The sequence below is a fragment of the Musca domestica genome, unplaced genomic scaffold (genome assembly GCF_030504385.1).
Source record: "Musca domestica strain aabys unplaced genomic scaffold, Musca_domestica.polishedcontigs.V.1.1 178, whole genome shotgun sequence".
In the NCBI taxonomy this organism is placed as follows: domain Eukaryota; kingdom Metazoa; phylum Arthropoda; class Insecta; order Diptera; family Muscidae; genus Musca; species Musca domestica.
This window is the reverse complement of record NW_026712236.1, coordinates 351,853-371,338: the sequence shown is the minus strand read 5'-3', so window position 1 is coordinate 371,338 and position 19,486 is coordinate 351,853. Positions and strand designations below refer to the sequence as shown.

Here is a 19,486-nt window from a genome sequence, read left to right as displayed (position 1 = left end):
AAATCAGGAGATGTGTAATAAGTAAGCAGAAAACTTCTACAGATAGAAGATCTCAAGAGGTCCTCTTAGAGGCCTCTTATAGACAGAAGACCTTTTAGAAGTCCCCTGTAGACAAAAGAAGCTCTGGAGGCCCTCTAAAAATGCCTTTTAGTTTTCGTCTTTAGTCAAAATCTCTTTTTTGTAGTTTTTTTAGATATTAAAGGTCATTCTAAACATAAAGTCTCCCACATGGACAGACGATCTATTAGAGGGATTCTAAAGATAGAAACATGTTCAAAAGGTTTTTCTTAGCCAGAAGAAAATTTAGATGTCTTCCTTAATGGTATTCTATAGACATATGTAGTTTTAGAGGTCTTATATAGATAAAAGTGATTTAAAGGGGGAACATATTAAGAGAAGACCTCTAGAGAGAAACATTATAGAGGTCTTTTCTACTTTTATATACATAAGATCTAACAGAGGCTGTTCAATACAAGGGAATTATATAGTGGGAGAATAAAATACCTTTCTCTAGAAAAGATAACATCAAATGGTCTACAATACGGAGAAAACTTCTTAAAGCCTTCCACAAAAAGGTCTTTCAAAATGGATTTTACAGCTCCTACATGGCCCCCAAACGTCGATTTATTAGAGAAATTTTTAGACTTCATTTAAGTTTCTTAAAAGTGAATTTTTCAACGTGGATTTTTTAAAGAAATTTTTACAGCCCCTTTAAGGTTCTTTAAAGTGGAATTTTGGAAGAATTTTTTAAAGCAAATATAAGACCCTTAAAGATTATTTTTTAAACAAATTTTGGAACCAATAAAAAGCCCTCAATATGGATTTTTTGAAGAAATTTTTGTAGCTCATATAAGTGGAATTTTGGAAGACATTTCTAAAGCCAATAGACGGCCCCTTAACGTGAATTTTTTTAAAGAAAAGTCTTATATCGCTAATAAGGACCTTCAACTTGATTTTTTTTTAAAAAGTCTTATATCGCCAATAAGGCCCTTCAACTTGGATTTTTCAGAGAAATTTTTACATCTCCAATGAGGCCCTTGGTTGTTTTGAATAAGTTATTAAAGCCAATAAGAGAAGATATTTTTGAGCTAATATAGGGCTCTTCAATGTGGATTTGTTAAAGGATTTTTAAAGCTCAGGTAAGGATCCTAAACGTGGATAAAAAAATACAGCTTCTGTTCGATCTTAGAATGAGTTTTTTACAGCCCCTAAACGTAGATTAAAAAAAAAACTTTGAAGCTTAAGTGAAGACTTTAAACGTAATTTTTGTAAAAAAGAATTGCAGTTTCCATGCGCTTCAAATTTCTACTTTTTTTAGGTTCCAATCGTAAATTTTTCGACACATGTTATTCCATTTTTTAGGTCTAATTGTAAAGGTATATTTTTGGATTTTAAAAACATTTTGTTTTATATCTTTGGGGACTTATCGTTAATTTTTGAAGGTCTGACCAATGATCTTGAAAGAAAATTTGTTTTAAAGGTCTAATAGTGACTAAGCTTTAAAAGTTTATCGTTGGTTTTCAAAATAGATCGTGGATATTTTAAATATATATATTTAGGGAAATATCATGGATTTTTTAAATATATATTTTTAGGGAAATATCATGGATTTTTAAAATATATATTTTTTAAGGACTTATCATAAACTTTTAAAATATATAACTTTAAGGACTTATCGTTTTTTAAATAAATGTAACATTTAAAAGACCTTAGATACAGAATTTGTCTCTCAAAATGTCTTATATAAGGGTAAGGCCTTTCAAAGGATTTCCATGTGGAAACGAGAAGGAACTTCGTCAAAGGGAACGCCTTACAAATGGTCTTCTATATTAAGAAGGCCCTTCAAACAGTGTCTCTACAGAGAAGACCTCTCAAAAGAAAAAAGTCCAGTGAACAGTAGACATGTTCAAAGGGTGTCCTTAGAAAAATATCTGCCAAAAAGAAGTAGTATATAGCTATAGCTCCCATATATATGTTTTATCCGATTCGAGGTTTTATGTCCCTCACACGAGTAATATGTACTCCACAGAATGATCTTTGGTACCAGATATCAGATACAGCTCAGAAATAAGTACCTAAAATGTTGTCAAGATTGGTTCAGATTTGGATATAGCTCCCATATATATCTTTATCAGATTTCAGGTTTTTTGTGCTCCAAAAGGTTAATATTAGACCAAATGAACTTTATTTTGGCACTTCCGACGGAATACAGCTCAAAAGCAAGCGCTTCAAATTTCGGTAAAAATCGATTAAGATATAGCTATAGCTCCCATATACAGGGTGAGATAAAAAAACTGCAACAAAGTCAAACGCCATAAGTTTGACATTTTTATACCCTACAATTGGGAAATATTTTTTTTTATGTTCTGGCATTTTCTTCTCATTTGGCAGTGATGCAAGAATACAACTTTAATTTAAGGATTGATTAATTTTCAATTGCCATAGAAAAACTGGGCATTAATGTTGTCACATTTAAAAGGCTTGGGAAAAAACAATTCCTTTTTACTTTTTTATGTTAACATCGAAATGAGGTATATTTACGATAAAGAGAAAGACACAATGTTGTAATATATATCGGCTCTTTCCTTATGTGAACAAAATCAAATCCCAAAAAAGAAAATCTTTATTTCAAATCAAATCGTGTTTTGTATTTCATGAATTCATGAACAGCACTTGGGAATGTCAGTAGCGACTGATGTTGTGACTTTTTCGGAAGTGATGTTTACTTATGCTCGCTCTTCAACGCAATTGAAATTCCCCCTCAATCCTTACACGCATACAACTTCTTGCGATTTATTTATTTTGTTATAAAACGTGTATTGAATTATAGATATATATAAAATACAATTACACCCACTCACTTCAATCCTTGACTTTCAATTGCAATGGAAAAAACAACAACCACCACTTGGTTCTCCACTCCTCTCGAAGTAAAAATGAGAAAAAAACCAAACGCCAACAACAAATCAAAAAAAAAAAAAAAAAAGTAGAAAATATAAATTGATTTTCAAATAAACGCTAACAAGCTTGTCGTGGCGGAAATAAAGTATACGTTCGATACGATACGATGCGGTGGTGTATACTTTACACACAGCGAGGGTTTCCCCGGAAAAAAAAAACTTGGATAAATTGGTGGCCTTGCTAAGAATCCCAGCCATGATACGGATGTATTATACTCGTACTTCCATGTTCGCTGTCACGTTTGCTTTCTAACTCTTGTGAATGCTGTTGCTTTGGGGGCTTTTTCCAAAGTAACAGCAGTGTTGGAAATGGGCGAAGAAGATGAAGATGTCGAGGACGATTTACGACCACCACTACCACCACCATCAACATCGTGTGATATTGGACAATATCAACAATATTGGTTGGCGATTGGATTTTCATTTACCTGACATTCAATTCAAACATTTTAATTAAATTTTCTCTCTCCCTCTCTCTTTCTCTCGCTCTCTGTCGCTGACTGTGTGTTATTTCTCTCAATTGTGGCCATGTTGTGTTGTAATGAGTTGTGGTGTTGATGACGGCGATAGTGTTGGTGATGGCGACTACGACGATATTGTTGGCCCATCAATGCTGGTCCATTGTTGACTCAATTGCTTCGGCCCTGCTGATGTTGTTTCTGTTAATGTCATTCAGTGTCGATGGTGGTTGGTAATGGTGGTCAGTGGCCTTGTATCGCTCTTTTACGTTCCATTAAGTTTTCATTGGACAATAAACCTCTATTTTTAAAATGGTAAATTGTTTTCAAGCCCTACACTACTGCAATGCAAATTGATATATTGGGATTCATACGAAACCACAAGTGTGGAGCAGTGGACATTTTTTTGGGATCTAACTATAAAATTAAGATCGATTGGATAAATTTAAGCCACAAACGATAGAATTGATATTACGTAATTTAATATTCTTTAAAATCGCACAAAAAGGAAATCCTGCGGTGCTCACATTGAAAGTCGGCAGTTTCGTATGAAAAATCATCAGGATTGGACCGATATTTCCCAATGAAATCGGGCACTATTTTCAGACTTTTTGAGCATTTTTATTATAAAAAGTGTTTTTCAATTATTTTCATGATGATTTTTTATATTTTATACAGGGTGAGATAAAAAAAACATCAACAAAGTCAAACGCCATAATTTTTACATTTTTTTAAATTTTTATTAAATAAAAGCAAAAAAATTTCGGAAATAGCATCAAATTTTAGAATAACTTTAGATTTGTTAGAATTGATCACCTTTGGCACAAATTAAGGTCTTCAAACGGCCAATGAAACCGCCACAAGCTGCCCGAATGTTGCTCTGCGGTATTTTGGCCCATTTCCGGCGAAACGCTTGCTTGAGGTAATCGACACTTTGGAATTTTTTAGTGGCAACCTTGCTTTCCAAAATACTCCAGACACAATAGTCCAACGGATTGGTATCCGGAGATTTTGGTGGCCATTTTGCGCCGGAAATAAAGCGAGGAAACTCATTTTGTAATCATTCTTGCGTGGCGCGTGGGAATGTCCAAGGTCTGCGGCCAAAATGTTTGCCTGCCCAAGGCTCTAATATATATAGCATTAATTCTGATGCCACGGTCGATTAATACGAGCGGAGAGCGACCATCGGCTGTTATGGCTGCCCACACCATCACCATTGCCGGCGCTTGAGTTCTGGTGGCCAACCGAAGGTGCACATTTTCAGCTGACCTCTTTGGCAAGTAACACTATCGTTTTGTTTGTTTAAAAACTGCTAGACAACGAATGTTTTCTCATCGGAGAAAACCAAATTCGGCAGTTCGCCACTTTCGGCCAAGCGAAGCAACCTTTTAGCTCTTTCAAGTCTATTTTCTTTCTGTTGCGGTGTAAGTTCTTGCACTTTTTGGAATTTCAATGGCCCGAGCTCATTTTTCAATATTTGCCGAATTGCATTTTGCGATATGTTCAGCTCACGAGCCATTTTTCGACCACTGCGACGCGGGTTTCGATCAAGTCGCTTCTTTACTTTTCGAACCATTTCTGCTGATGTTGCTGTTTTCTTCCATCCACTGTTTTCTGACGTCGGGCTACGCTACCAGTATCACGGTAACGAACGATGGTACGAGACACAAAAGATTTATTCACATTTAAATGCTGGAGTGCTCTAACGATAGCCAATTGTGGTTTTCCACCCAAATATAAGGAAATCACACTATCCCGCTTGAATTCCATCATGAATAATTTTTTTTCTGGAAAATTCGCACCAAAATGCTCTTGTACGCTTGCAAACAATATAATAAGCTGTCACTGGAATAATTTTTGCAGCTGTCGGAATAGTGGCTTAAAAATGACTGCTGTCACAAGTTGGTTGCAGATTTTTTATGTCACTCTGTATATGACATTTATTTTGGTCCGATACGAAATAGACAATATTGTCCCATTCCTTCGGAACCTACTCCATAGAGGCTCAACAATTTGAATAGTTATAACAAAAGTCAGAATAAATTTAAATAATCGAACATTGTCTGAGCGAGATTTTTTAAATTGTTTTATGCATTTTTTAAATTTAGTAATATTGTATATTTCATATTTGATAAATCATATAACAATATTAATTTTCCTTTATTTTTTCAGATTGGTGCTCTAAAAGATTATTATCTCTTCCATCATAAACGTGTCTCAAAGCGATCCCTTAGAACCAGTGATGAACACCATAAAGCCTTAAATTCGGAGCCAGAGGTGAGTTGGATAAAAAACGATTTTATTATACTATAATACCTATATCTGTTCTACTATAATTCACTTGAATGTTGTGTTTTTATATTTTTCAATTATAAAAAATAATAAACTCTTAATTTCAGGTCCGATGGATACAACAGCAGCATGAAAAAATTCGCCACAAACGTGATGGTTCCTATTCCTCTCTGCCCGGTTACAGTCCCTACGATATTCTGCGTCAAACCACGGCCTTTGGTGGTCTACCCTCGCTGCATGTTATGTCTGGTCCGGACACCTCATATCGTAACGGTTTAACTCGTGCTCCACGCATACAATATCGTGATGCTGGACCACACACGATTTTTCCCGATCCTTTGTTCAAGGAACAATGGTATTTGGTGAGTAAAGTATGTGTAAGAAATGATTTTTCTCTCTCTCTTTTCGTTCGTTTCGTTCGTTTGTTGGGTGTTATAAATTGTGGAGTTGTATGGTGGAATCAAAAAGGATAAAGGTATAACATTTCCCCTCCCAAACAGAAAACAACGAGGAATTTGTTGGGTTCCCCGAAAACTTTCCCAAAATCCCGGTAAAATGATTTAACCCTAATTGTAGTACTAATAATTAAAGTATAATTAGATAATTATAATTAAACATTTATACATAAATTGCTTATAATGCTTTGGAGAATATTAAAAACAATAATACACAAAAAATTATTAAAAATCAATAAAATTACATTTAAGTGGACACAAAGGAGACACGAATTTAATACCCATTAAATGTTCTACTTTTTTAATTAATGACTATTTAAGAGCAAATAGAAAGGAAAGTGCGTACTACAGCGTGTATATTTAAACTAAAAATTGTTAACGTGTACACAAGATTAACTCTAAATAATTGTGTTGTAATGCTATAATTAATAATTAATTGATTGTTGGGGCCTTCTGCAGGAAACATCACAACGGTTTTTAAAAACGAAATAAGAAGTAATACGAGATTTTCTAAAACGTCGAATATTTTATCGCGAATTTCAAACTTTTATAATTTTGAATGTTTAATAAAATCAAGTCGAAATCCGATTCCACTTTTTAAAAGGTGATTTACTAACTCAAAATTTCAATTCGCATTACTTATCAACAAAGCTTCATATTCTGCTTCAGAATAATTTTCGTTTTATTAATGGCTGATTTTCAAAAAAGAAAAATAATAAATAAATAAATAAATAATTAATTAATCGTTAATGGATGTATTTAGAGTGGTATAAGATGACGTTGTTGTTTTTAATTGAAGTACAAACATTCAAATAATTCAAATTGTGCTAAAACCCAAAAATATGTATCTAATATCTTGCCTCAAAATTAATAATTTTGAAAGAATTACTAAAATCTAGAGTGACTAAAACTAAAAAATGTATTTTTATAGTTCCGGAATATATGAGTATCAGAATAATTCACGGAGCCTGGATAGTTCATTAAAGTGTATACAAAAACTAAAATACAAGAAAAAAATAAAATAAATCTTGTAAAGTTTTGGAAAAGGTCGTTCAAAATCGAATTTTATTTTTAAGATTTTTCTTAACATAAAAATAATAAAAACCAGTAAAGAATGTTCTAAAGTCGGGCGCGGCCAACTTTATGATACCCTACTTGCTAATTTAGTAGAGCTCCACACAACAATAAAAAATTTTATGGGAGAATTTAATCATACACGCTATGATTATAATTATTATTTAAAGTTCAAAGGACTAAATATGCCGAAGCATTTGTATCTTTTAAATTCGGACTTGTATTGCCCATTTAATGCAAAATTAATTTGAAATCAGATAAAGATATATATGGGAGCTATATACAAATCTGGACCGATCTCCATAAGATTTGGCAAAGATATTTTTGAGCTGTATTTGATATATTTCCCTGAATATCGTTCTTACAGAGTGCATATTACGGCTGTGGGTAACAAATACAATAAATCGGATGAACAATATATATGGGAGCTATAGTTATTTCCGAATCTATCTTCACCAAATTTGGCATGCTAGCTTCTAGACTCAATTCGGTCGCATGTGCCAAATTCCATCCCATTTGGGCAAATATTAGACCTTTGGTGTACAATAAATTTTAAATCGGACGAAGTTATATATGGGAGCTATATCCAAATCTGAACCAATCTCGATAAAATTTAGCAAAGGTATTTCTGAACTGCATTTGATATATTTCCCCAAATATTGTTGTTACAGAGTGCATATTACGGCTACGGATTACAAAAATAACGAATCGGATAAAAATTGTATATAGGAGCTTTATCTGAACTTTTTTCGACCAAATTTGGCCTACTTATTTTCAGGCTTAATTTGGTCGCATGTGCAAAATGCCATACTATTTGGGCTGGTATTACACGTTTGGTGCACAATAAAAGGCAAATCGGACGAAGATGTATATGGGAGCTATATCTAAATTTTTACCGATTATCTCCAATTTCAATAGGGTTCGTCCTTGGGCCAAACAAATGATTTGTGCAAAATTTCATCTCAATTCACAAGAATACATGGACAGACGTACGGACGGACTGACATGAATAAATCAACTCAGAAAGTGATTCTATGGAGATCCTTAAAAGTAACTATGGGTCTATCTCGCTTCCTTCTCCATGTTACAAACAAATGCACAAAGACATAATACCCTTACCACTATGTGATGTAGGGTATAAAAACCCGAAAGAGATAACAATTTCAGCGCATCACTTGGCACAGGTTCGTGAACTATATTTTGGTTCGTAAACTATATTTTTTTGTACACATCATTTCATAAAGCCACAATTTTCCTCATGGAAAAAAACGATTTTATATTTCATATCTCTATAAACGAAATCCATTTCGGAACATTTGTACTGCATAATTGGATTTTACGATTAAGCACATATATGGTGCAAGGAAATATTGTTTAAACTTTGGTCAAGTGCGTAGAAGGGCCACACCGATTTCATTGGTTTAAATTTGAAATCGGTTGAAGCTATATCGGTCCACGATATCGTATAGCCCTCATATAACTATACACCCCCGATATTCGGTACTTTGATAATTGCAGCCAAATGAAATTGTCTGAAAACCCACAAAAGGGAGATCTTTCTAAGAACTTTACCCCCTTGAAGTGAAATATCTATATAAGTCCACCACCTGACGACATTCTATATTTTGACGCTTTTAGGTACATTATTCACCGAATTTAAGCTTCGGATTTGAACATTGTTATGGCTTGTGACAAAAGTTGCCTCTACAGGTCCATGTCTTCCCCAATGTAATAGATATATTCGGTATTTTAAAAATTTTAACCGAATTTTTAACGGATATTTTTTTAATTTCTTAATTCGTCTCAAATGGTGGAGGGTATTCAAAGTTCGGTCCGGCCAAACTTACTGCTTTTTTACCACTTGTTGTATATGACCTCTGGAATCAAAGACCATTGCATTTTATGACTTTCAGAAAACCTACAAAAACCCTTTCCGCTAGGGTTTAAACCCTTTTTAGAAGAAGGCACCGTCTATAGTCGTGTAATAATCTACACCACTATAGTTCTTAGTAATGTTTCTGTAGATTTGTCATGTTATATAGTCAGGCAAAATGGTTTCTAACGATTTTTGACCGGGACCACGAGATCATGCTAAATTTCGTCATAATCTAATGGGAATTCAATACAATATTGAAAATTTAGATTTCTGTATATATTTTACGATATCTCCTATATCTGACTTTATACGTCTTCGAAATGGAAACTGATTTTCACTAACAAAAATATTCGAGGGTTGAACGGAAATAATGGTATTTTCGCACAAAAGATATAATGATAGGTTTATGCCCTGTCTGGAACTCTAGTCCCATGCAAAATTTCGCGTCGATTGGTCTGAAAGTGAGACATGTAGCGCCACTACAAAACAATGGAAAATTCCTGTTATTGGTCCAATTCAACTCCAAAACACAATATGCGTCTCTTCTGCCCCATAACCTTAACTTCAAGCAAAATTTTGTAAGGATCGGAGCTTAACTTCGACCTGCGGACTGTTTACAAACAAACATGGACAGATGGACGGACGATCGACTTAAGTCGGCGATATTTCGAGGCGTTACTAACTTTGTGGACCAATCATAAATAACCCATATTCCCATATCGAATTTCCGATACTAATCGTACCATTATTAGCATCATATAAAATTGTCCTAGTAAATTTTGTAAATTGTTCTAAGTAAAAAATTTCAGAATTCTCGTTCTGAGTTCCGTGGAAAGGAGTTTGCTTGCGCTTCTTCGGGCTGTTCGTACCCGTGAACTACTAATGAATTATTAAAAATATATTAGTTAACAATTATATATATAAATGTAACATTAATTCTCCACACTTCTCAAAATAAAACTCCAGAAAATATTTCAACCCTTCGCTTCGAACACTTCTTTCAGTTTAGTATCCCGTCTCTTGTCTCCATATGCATTTTGTCCACAACATATGTTTATTTGTTTGTTGCTACTCATATCTTTGTATCCTTATTGTACCCAAGGATATCGTACATGTAACCATTGAAAACATAAGTTCCAAGTGTATGCGGTTTTGGTTACAGAAAACTTGTATTTGTGTGGTATTTAAATGGAATTTTCGGGTTTTGTATCCATAACAGGTATGAAAAATGTTTAACAACATGGACTAACTATCTCAAGTTGTCAACAAGAGTATTAAAACTTGTCATTAAATTATGTGCATCGACAATGTTAGGGAGAGAGAGGGGGGACAGAGAGAGAGGTAGACATAGAGCAGTTGTTTAAATAATAAATTCATGTCATGACAACCACTTGAGTCAATATTTCTTGTTAATAAACAGTGTGCATATGTATGTGTTTGTTGGCATTTGCATCTGCATTATATTAGAACAGTTGCAAATAATGATGAGAATATACACATGTTTATCACAATGTTATCCATTGAAATACGTGTATTATTGAACATTAAACTTAAGACAAGCTAAAATTATTTAAAACGACTGGATATTTCTCAACTTTAGATATATTATTACCAGAACTTTCTTATGTTCTGAAATTGCTTTGAGTTAAGTAAAACGGAAATGATAGGGAACGAATGCGAACTAAATATAATTTTCTTTAAGTATTGTGGTAGCTTTATACTTATACCTTTCGCCTTGTAGCTACATGGCTTGATGTGACCAAAATGTGTATCATCGAAATAACGGTGAAAGGCTCTCTTTATTTTTGAAAAAAAAATTCAGGACATTTGAAGTCGGTCTAGGCATTACTTTTGTCTTACTGGCCTGAACGTTACTTCTAAAAGGAAGTACCCAATCTTTGAACATCTTTATATTTTTTGTCAATTTCGGACGAGTTGGAAGGTGAATAACATTATTCCACGTCTTCCGTATATATCCAAAAACAAAAGTTTATATTTTCAAAAAAAAAAAAAAAAATGGATGTTGTTGAAAACTTATACAAAACCCGATTTGGCCCAGATTTTCAAATCGTAAAAATTTATGTAAAAATTAAATTAGGTTTACAAAAAGACACGAAAAGCCTACTTTTTCAATAATAATTGCTCACTCAAAATGTTAAATAAATTTGAATTGATCCATTATTTTTGTATCCTACCCATGAACGGTCAACATTTCTTCAAAACGGTCTTCAAAACTAAATCCAAGTTTAGCATAGCGTATAACAGCTGCATCATGCTGAAAATGGTTAACTCTTACTGGTACTTATTAGCGTACATTTTTATGGACTACTTTACATTTTTTGATAAAAAAAAATTAACGGCTGTCGAAAAAGACATTTGTTAATACTTTTTAATGAATGTCCAAGAATTGTGCATTTAAAAAAATTGTCAACGGCTCAAGAATTGTATATTTATAAAAAATATTTTTCAGCAACTTCTTGTGTAAAAAAAACATGAACTATTTTTCAAGGTGTTCGCGGACAAAATTTCAATAATGTTCTGTCCTTGAATATAGTATTCTTTATTTTTCAATTTCTTGGCAGACAAAAATTGTTTACATAATTTTTTTTCAATGGTCTCCTGTCGAAGTATCTTTCTTTTTCAAAAGAGTCAGCTTAAAAATCGTAGAAATTTTTAAATAGTTTTCAACGGCCTCTTGTCCCTGATAAGTATATATTTTTTTGAGAATACATTTTTTTTTCGGCCAAAAATTGTTTTTGATTGAATTTTTGAACCAAAATGCTGGGATTAGGGGTAAAGAGATAGCGAACTCAAAATATGCGGAGCATGCGGGGAAGATGTTGAAACTTTGGAACATTTTCTCGGATTTTTTTTACCAGACCTAAATCATATCATGGTAAATGAAATAAAGGGCAACCGAATTTCAACCTCTAAGTCTAGAGCGCACAACATACCTATACTGGCTGAAGTGTAGGTCCACAAGGACATGTGGCGATCGTTTTCACTCCTCTTTTCAACCTAACCTAACATAAACCAAAGTTGCGGACTTTTTAAAGTATTTTTCGAAGTCTTCGCTGACAAAAATTGGCGACTAAGCATTTTTAAGTGTCCTTTGCAGGGACTACTGGTTTCACAACTGAAACTGTTATCACACTCGCCTTGCTGTGGCTTCCTTTATCATTCCCTGTTTTTGGTTCCTTTAGTTACCACTTCCGATACCTGATCAGGTTTGCTGCGCTAACGGGCGGGAAGCTCATTTCCTTTTTTGAGGAAGCCTTCTCTGCATTTTGCTCTTCCGGAGATTCTCTTTCCTGGTTTTGAAGAAATGGAAGGAGGGTTCTGTATTTTTTTTTGGCCTGATCTTCCAGCCTTGAAGCCTCAGTATTACTTTTGATTATCTTGAGCTTACACCTTTGCGCGCCTGATGAACTCTTTTTATTCATGTTGAGCTTCGATGTGCTTCAGCTCACCTCGTCCACTTCTTTCTTCAATGGGAATTTCAATCACGTTTTTGCTTCCGAAAAAGTGGAAGGAGCGCTCTAGCATCTTTTGGGGATCTTCCTATCTTGCAGCCTAAGTAAGTCTTTTGATTATCTAAAGCTTACGCCTTTGCGCCCCGCATGACCTCATGGTTTGGCTCACTTGGTCCACTATTTTGTTTGCCTTCTCTTTAGTGTAGATTTCAACAACATTTTTGTTTTCACTTGATTCGAAGTCCAAGCCAGAGTTGCTACTTCTTTCTGAAGGCTGGGTTTAAATTAAGCTTCCCCGGTAATCCTCCTTTTCGTCCTACCTATATTTGCCCGAAGTCTGGTTGCTTTCAGCTTTTCCTACTTTTCCTACGATGCCAATACACCCATATCTTTAGGGGATGCCCACGATCGCTAAATGAATACGTGGCGTGACTAATGGTCAGATCGCACCGGCACTGGGTGATTTGGGCCCTGCTCTTTTCTCCTTTCATTCTTGATTTTTAATTCAGGAGAACACCCAAGTTTTTTTCTCGAAATTCGATCCTCTCAGAGAGGTGTCTCGGTATTTGGAAATGGAGTGTTGTTATTATCCAATCTCCCTATTCGCGCCGCATAATTTTTGTTCGAGAGCACCATGGACATTTTCATAAATCTACTAATTTTGTCCCTAAAGCCTTTAAAAAATATATATTAAAAATTTCGATAACTTTTGTCCGGGAAGACCCTGAGACCATTTTTGCCCAAATAGTCTATAACAAAATCTATTTTAAAAATAAATCGATAAATTTTGTCCGGGAAGACCCGATTTAAAAAATTCTGTGAGTTTTGTGCGCAAAGACCTTTAAAAATTACCTTTAAGCAAACCCTCAATTTTTATGGGAAGAGTTTAAACAATATTTTGTTAATAGTCGATGATTTTTGATCCAAAAGAGTCTACATTTTTTCCAGGAAGGCCTTCAAATATTATATTCTACCAAAGAAAAGGATTTTTGTCCGAAAAAAAAAATTCAAAGTCTTCCAGAATAAAACATGTAAAAATTATAAGAACATATTGAAAAACTCCAGGAAAAATTTTTCTTGTATACCAATTCAGGAACTTATGTTAATAAATCTTGGGTATGATGATATTATTCAACTTATGATTAGAAATAAATTTTCGAGATCTTATGGGATTTTTGTATACTACTATGTACATATATACACGTATATAGCCGGCGATGTTCTCAGTAAATATAACTGCCGTCATACCGACTAATACTCTCTTACTTCCTTCGGCTATTTATATTTTATTTTCTCAGTTTTAAGAATTCCTTTCAAATTCACTCAGCCAAAATATTTCACGACTTGCAATTAAGACTCACCCTATTCATATTTCTAATTACTGTCTATGCGCATTAATTTCATTCACCCATGGTCTAAGTGAATTCACGCCATACCGGCCCCAATTCAAAGGCCTTTGAACCCTTCGAAATTTTTCTTCATTTCCATGAAAAATCCATGTCATTCCGTAATTATGCCTGCCCATCCGTGGGTCATTAAAATCTTGACACATTAAGTCCATAAGCCTTCATTAAATTGCTGATGTCTGATGACACTTTTGATTAACATAATTATGTCAATTACATCTTTTGACACCAAAGTTTCTAGCAGAATAATCCAATCATGACTCACTCTTAATATTCCGACTCAGACCCAAGAGACTTTACTTAGTTATTCACAAGAAAATCTCAAGAAAAATCATTTAAAAAATACAAAAAAAAAATATTCCTTCCCTTAGTCTGTCAATCCTTTTCTGTTCCAGTTTTTCTCATTTTTGCTGTTTTTTCATGTTTATCAGTTATATGTGTCCATCCAGTGAGACGGGAGCGAAAATAAACCCTCACTCACTGAAATGTTTAAAAAAAGACGAAAACAAATCTTAATTAGCCAAAGAACACAGCCAAAGGAAATGACGGAAATAACCTAAAAAAAAAAAACAAAAAACACAACTAAATGCAAGCCGGAAACTGACTTGCAAGCGAGAAAAACAAACTAAATAAAGACATCGCAGACATCTTTTAAATAATAAATTATACATGAAATTTTATTTTTATCCCAAATATGGATTCTGCCACAGCAGTCACTGTGACTGTGGCTGTGGGTTTGTCGTCTCCTTTGTGTCCTAGTTTACATTTGGCTTCAGTGTAAAAGTAATTAAAAACATATTAGCCAAAGAAAACACCAAAATGAAATAAACCAACCGAGCAGCAGAAAAAAAATGGTACACAAGTTTGCCAACTCTCGCCCAAAAGCAAACTGAATGCCACTAACTAACATCACCAACCACCAACGGAAACGGAAATGTACGGAACAAGTAGAAACCACAACAACAACGACAAAACTTACAAAAAAAAAAAAAAGTGAAACGCAAGAAACAACCAACACAAAGTAAAATTGAGGTTACAAACAATTTGTAGAACAAATTAGTTATATAAATGTCATAGAAACCCGGGTTGAGGTTCAGCAATTTGGACAATGAAATTCTTCAGGGCTATCGTGGCTACAAGAAACACAATTGGGTTGTGTGTAAATCAAAACTAAAAAAATAATAAAAATAAATAAATAAAAAATATCTTAAAATACCTTTGACAAAAAATAACTTTTATATAAATAAAAATTAACTGAAAAAATGTATTATTTTGGATAATACAAATTATCAGATTGCGGATGTTAAACATTGCAAAAAACCGACACAACCAGATTTTAAAAAAATATATTATTATGAAAATATAATATATTATTTTGTGATATATAGGCTTTACATTCACAATTGGAACCTTAGAAGATTCTCCTCCTAAAAACCATTAAAAGGAAATCTTTGTTTATAAAACATGCAGATTTTCCTCTCTGTGTTCTGTCCTGGAATTTTGTCTACCGAAGCTCTTTTGTCTGTAGAGAGCAAAAACTCTACCCATTGAACACTTTCAGCACGCACACTATTTTCAGACGTCTTAAAAAGGTCTTCCCTTCCAGGAAACTGTTGGGAGAACTTCTGTCGTGAGTGACATTTAAAAGGTCCCCTCCCCCAAAAAAATTGAAAAATGTCTTTCCTACAGAACACATGTAGAAGATCATCTCCGTTCAAATGTTTTGGACGAAAGTTTTCGTTCCCCAGAAAATATTTTTTCTTCCGAAGAGGAGACATATTTCCTCTTCGATCTATTTTTAGGCCATCTGAATGTCTACTATATATCCTTAGGTAGTCTTCTCTTGAGAAGGTCTTATGTCTACGAAAGTGCTCTTTTAGTCTGCTGTCTACCTTTCCACCGCTCATCTCTTTTTGGATGATGTTTAGTAAGTATTCTCTCTTCTCTCTGGGGAGCATACATAAGATACTTCTCTTTGGAGAAAATCCTCCTCTACGGTTTTCTCTCTGACTTTCAAACGGTGCTCTCTCTTTGGGAAACATTTAGTCTTTATTCTCTCTTCGAAGGTTACTTTTTCATTATGGACATTCTCTTAACAGGCTTTCCTCTTTAGAATTGAGAAAGTCTTCTCTCCTTTATAAGGTCATCTGCTTTTCTCTCTGCTTATCAAACAACCCTTCCTTTGGAAGTCCTGTAGTATCTTTTCTCTTATCGAAAGTTTTTTTTTTCTCAGTGGAAATTCTGATAACAGGTTTCTCCCTTTAGAATTACGAGAAGATATTTTTACGGTTTTTGAAAAGAAAAGAACGTTTCCTCTCAAAAAGGTCTTTTCTCATCAGAACACCGTTAAAACGTCTTGATAGACATTCCGAAAGTTTTTTTATATAAAGAAGGTCTTAAAAAGGTATACTCTCTATGAAAGGCCTTGAGAAGATCTTACTTAAAAAATGGAACATAGCATTCTCTCTGCTCTTATTCGAGCGGTGCAGAAAAATAGAGAATACTCAAATTCGAGCGCGTTTCACTTTCTCTTCGAATTTTCAGTTCTTCAACAGACTTTAAGGAAATTTACTTATCCATTCATTGAAACTAGGGTCCTCAATCAGTCATGCTGCTGCTGCAATCTTCTACACAATCGATCCACATCCTGAGTCCAATTACAGCACTTCTTTATTAGGAAATGAACCCCACCATTTTATACCCTCAGACGTATGGCTGCAGAGGGTGTATTTTATTGGATATAACTAAAACGTGACTCATCGAAATAACGGTTTAAGACTGTAGGTCTCTTTGCACCAAATCTGTTTGAGGACCTTTGGAGTCGATCTAGGGGTGTATATCCGTTTGTCTGTCTGGCTGATGCGCGCCTTAACTCTCGAAGAAAATATCCGATATGGTCCAAACTTGGTACATCGTAATTTTATTATCAAACTAAGATCAAGTTCAGAGATGGACAATATCGGAAAACTTCTTCTGCCCCTTCCCCACAAAAGTTCAAAGTTTTCACAGAAAATAATTTAACTGATAGAACAAGAAAGGATCGTCCAATTGCAAAGTGTGTGAATCCTAATATTTTTATCAGTGCTATATCAGGCGCAAAATTGGACAATATGGTCCCACTCCATCAATTACCTCCCCCTCAAGGGGTCAACATTTTGAATAATCATAACACTTATAAACATGTAAATAAGGTTGCGATTATCTTCAAATTTCGCACATCTCAATATTTCTACCCACACAAAATCTGATATGAAGAACGGACACAACAGACCACTCCGTCAGGTACCTGCTTCACAACGGGTTAAAAATAACCGTGAGGCTTATAAAATGCGAAATGAGTATCTGATTCCTTCTAAACTTGGTACATCCCAATATTTCTATGAACACAACATCTGGTATAAAGAACAGATAAAATGGACCACTCCTTCAGGTACCTCCCCCACGAAGAGTCAGATATTTCAATTGTTTAACCGATTCTCTTCAAATTCACCCAAGTCAATATTTTTAATAATGCAAGGCCTTGTGGGAAGATTGTAGATATCGGCACACCCCTTCTTTTATCTCTCCCACAAAGGCTCGCAATTGTCAATACTTACTTACGAAACAAGTCTGCAATTCTTTTCAAACTTGGAAAAACTAAATATTTCCTTCAACATTTCAACCAAATCAAATAAAAATAATTCGAAATTAAAAAAAAAATATAATGAAAAATAAAAAATTATTAAAATGCGCAATTATATTAAATAGTAAAGAACAAACCCACGAAATATTTCAACGAACATCAAATTAAAAGAAGTTAAAGTAAAAAAAAAGAAACTCTAAAATTAATCATACGCGATTCCAATAGCATTGTCCACCATTCGCCGCGATGCACCCACACCCGCACTCTCTTTTCGCATGGTTTGTTGTGTTATGGTAGCCAATTGGGCCAGAGAGAATCTCTACAACAAATATTTCACATATATAAATAAACATAAAAAATTGGATATTGTATTTTTTACGGATAAAATAGTTTTTATTACAAATACATATGTATAAATGAATGAAAGTATGTTTAAATAAGTCTCTCACTCATTTAATATTTGTTTTTTCGTTTTTCTCTTTTTTCCCCCGTCTCTTTACATGTACGCCTGCCATTATTCACATTCAATTTAATTTATTAATGTGCAATAAAATCGAATACAAAAACGACAACAATGAACATCATTGGCAATATTACTGCCACATCAACAACTTTTACATCGATGTTATTATGGCTGCCGGTATTTTGATACTCCATTCTTTTCACACGAATCCTTGCTGGGCTATACTCACACAACACCAAAAACAACAATGCTGTTGAATTATTTGTTTGTGTCTGGACGACTACTGCTGCTGCCACTGCTACCATTTTGTGATTTGAACTCTATTGGAATTTCTCTCCGCCTGTATCTGTGTGTGTGTGTGTACTCTCAATTATTTGTGCTGGCTTCAAACATTGGTCCTTGTGATGAACAAAACAAACATACAACCATCCCAACCAAACCCAACCATCACCAACAACATCAAAATCCAATCACCAAAAATATATATATTTTTTATATATTTTCGCTATTGCAAAAATGTTTGGCTTCGCCGCTTCGCACAAAACTAAACAAACAGAATGGTGGCGCCAAAGACGGCTTGGATATGAATATTGGACCCGCTTGGCAAAAAGGTTATACGGGCAAGGGTGTTGTCGTCTCCATATTGGACGATGGCATACAGAAAAATCATCCTGACCTTGCACAAAACTATGTAAGTATAAACAATTAGTTTTATTTTCATTTGTTTATTGTGAGAGGAATTTCGAAAAGGGGCGAGAAGATGAAAGCAATGAGGAAGAAAACAAAATAACTAAATTGAACAATTAACGCTGAATTTAATTTAGACTTTATGTTGCCAGGAAAAAATATGGAGGGAGAAGAATTCGGGGTGGCATGGAATGGGTTTAATCAAGTGTTTTTGGCTGGAAGAAATTGTTTTGTGGAAAAATAAGTTGTTGTTTAAATTAGCATTGAGTTGTAGGGTAAAGTCGTCGGAGGGACCAAAGGAAGACCTCTTTTTCGTGCGTTCTGTAACGTTTTATAATTTAAAATTTTAAAAGGAAATTCGAACCCTTATTTTTGTAGTCAATATATCAATGGAATTATGTTTTATTATAACTTGGAAGTTTAAAACGGGTCAAATAAATTTCCACTTTTAGTAATTTTTACATTTTAGACCTGTGGCTGGATTCTTGTTCTATGAAAATAAAAAATAAAAAATATTTCCTTTGTAAAATTTTTTATTTGACATTTCTTTATAAAAGTTTTCTTTCATATTTTCATAGAACAAGAATCCAGCCCCTGGTAAAACTTGTAATTATCCTTATCAGAATTACATTGTTCTTGCTGGAAAATAGAGTACTATCAAATATACGATATATTTTTAATAAGTCACAATTCATATTAGTTAAATTTTCTGGTGGCAAT

General features: G+C 34.1%; 1 protein-coding gene across 1 annotated transcript in view; it reads left to right on the top strand.

Moving 5' to 3' along the window:
- The window catches only part of LOC101890230 (furin-like protease 2), a 487,563-nt gene that overhangs the window by 383,724 nt on the left and 84,353 nt on the right, over positions 1-19,486 (top strand). Inside the window, exons 3-5 of the mRNA XM_059120791.1 lie at positions 5,591-5,695; positions 5,818-6,072; positions 18,636-18,770. Of these exons, the coding sequence (XP_058976774.1) occupies positions 5,591-5,695; positions 5,818-6,072; positions 18,636-18,770 (495 nt within the window). The remainder of the gene's footprint in view (positions 1-5,590; positions 5,696-5,817; positions 6,073-18,635; positions 18,771-19,486) is intronic.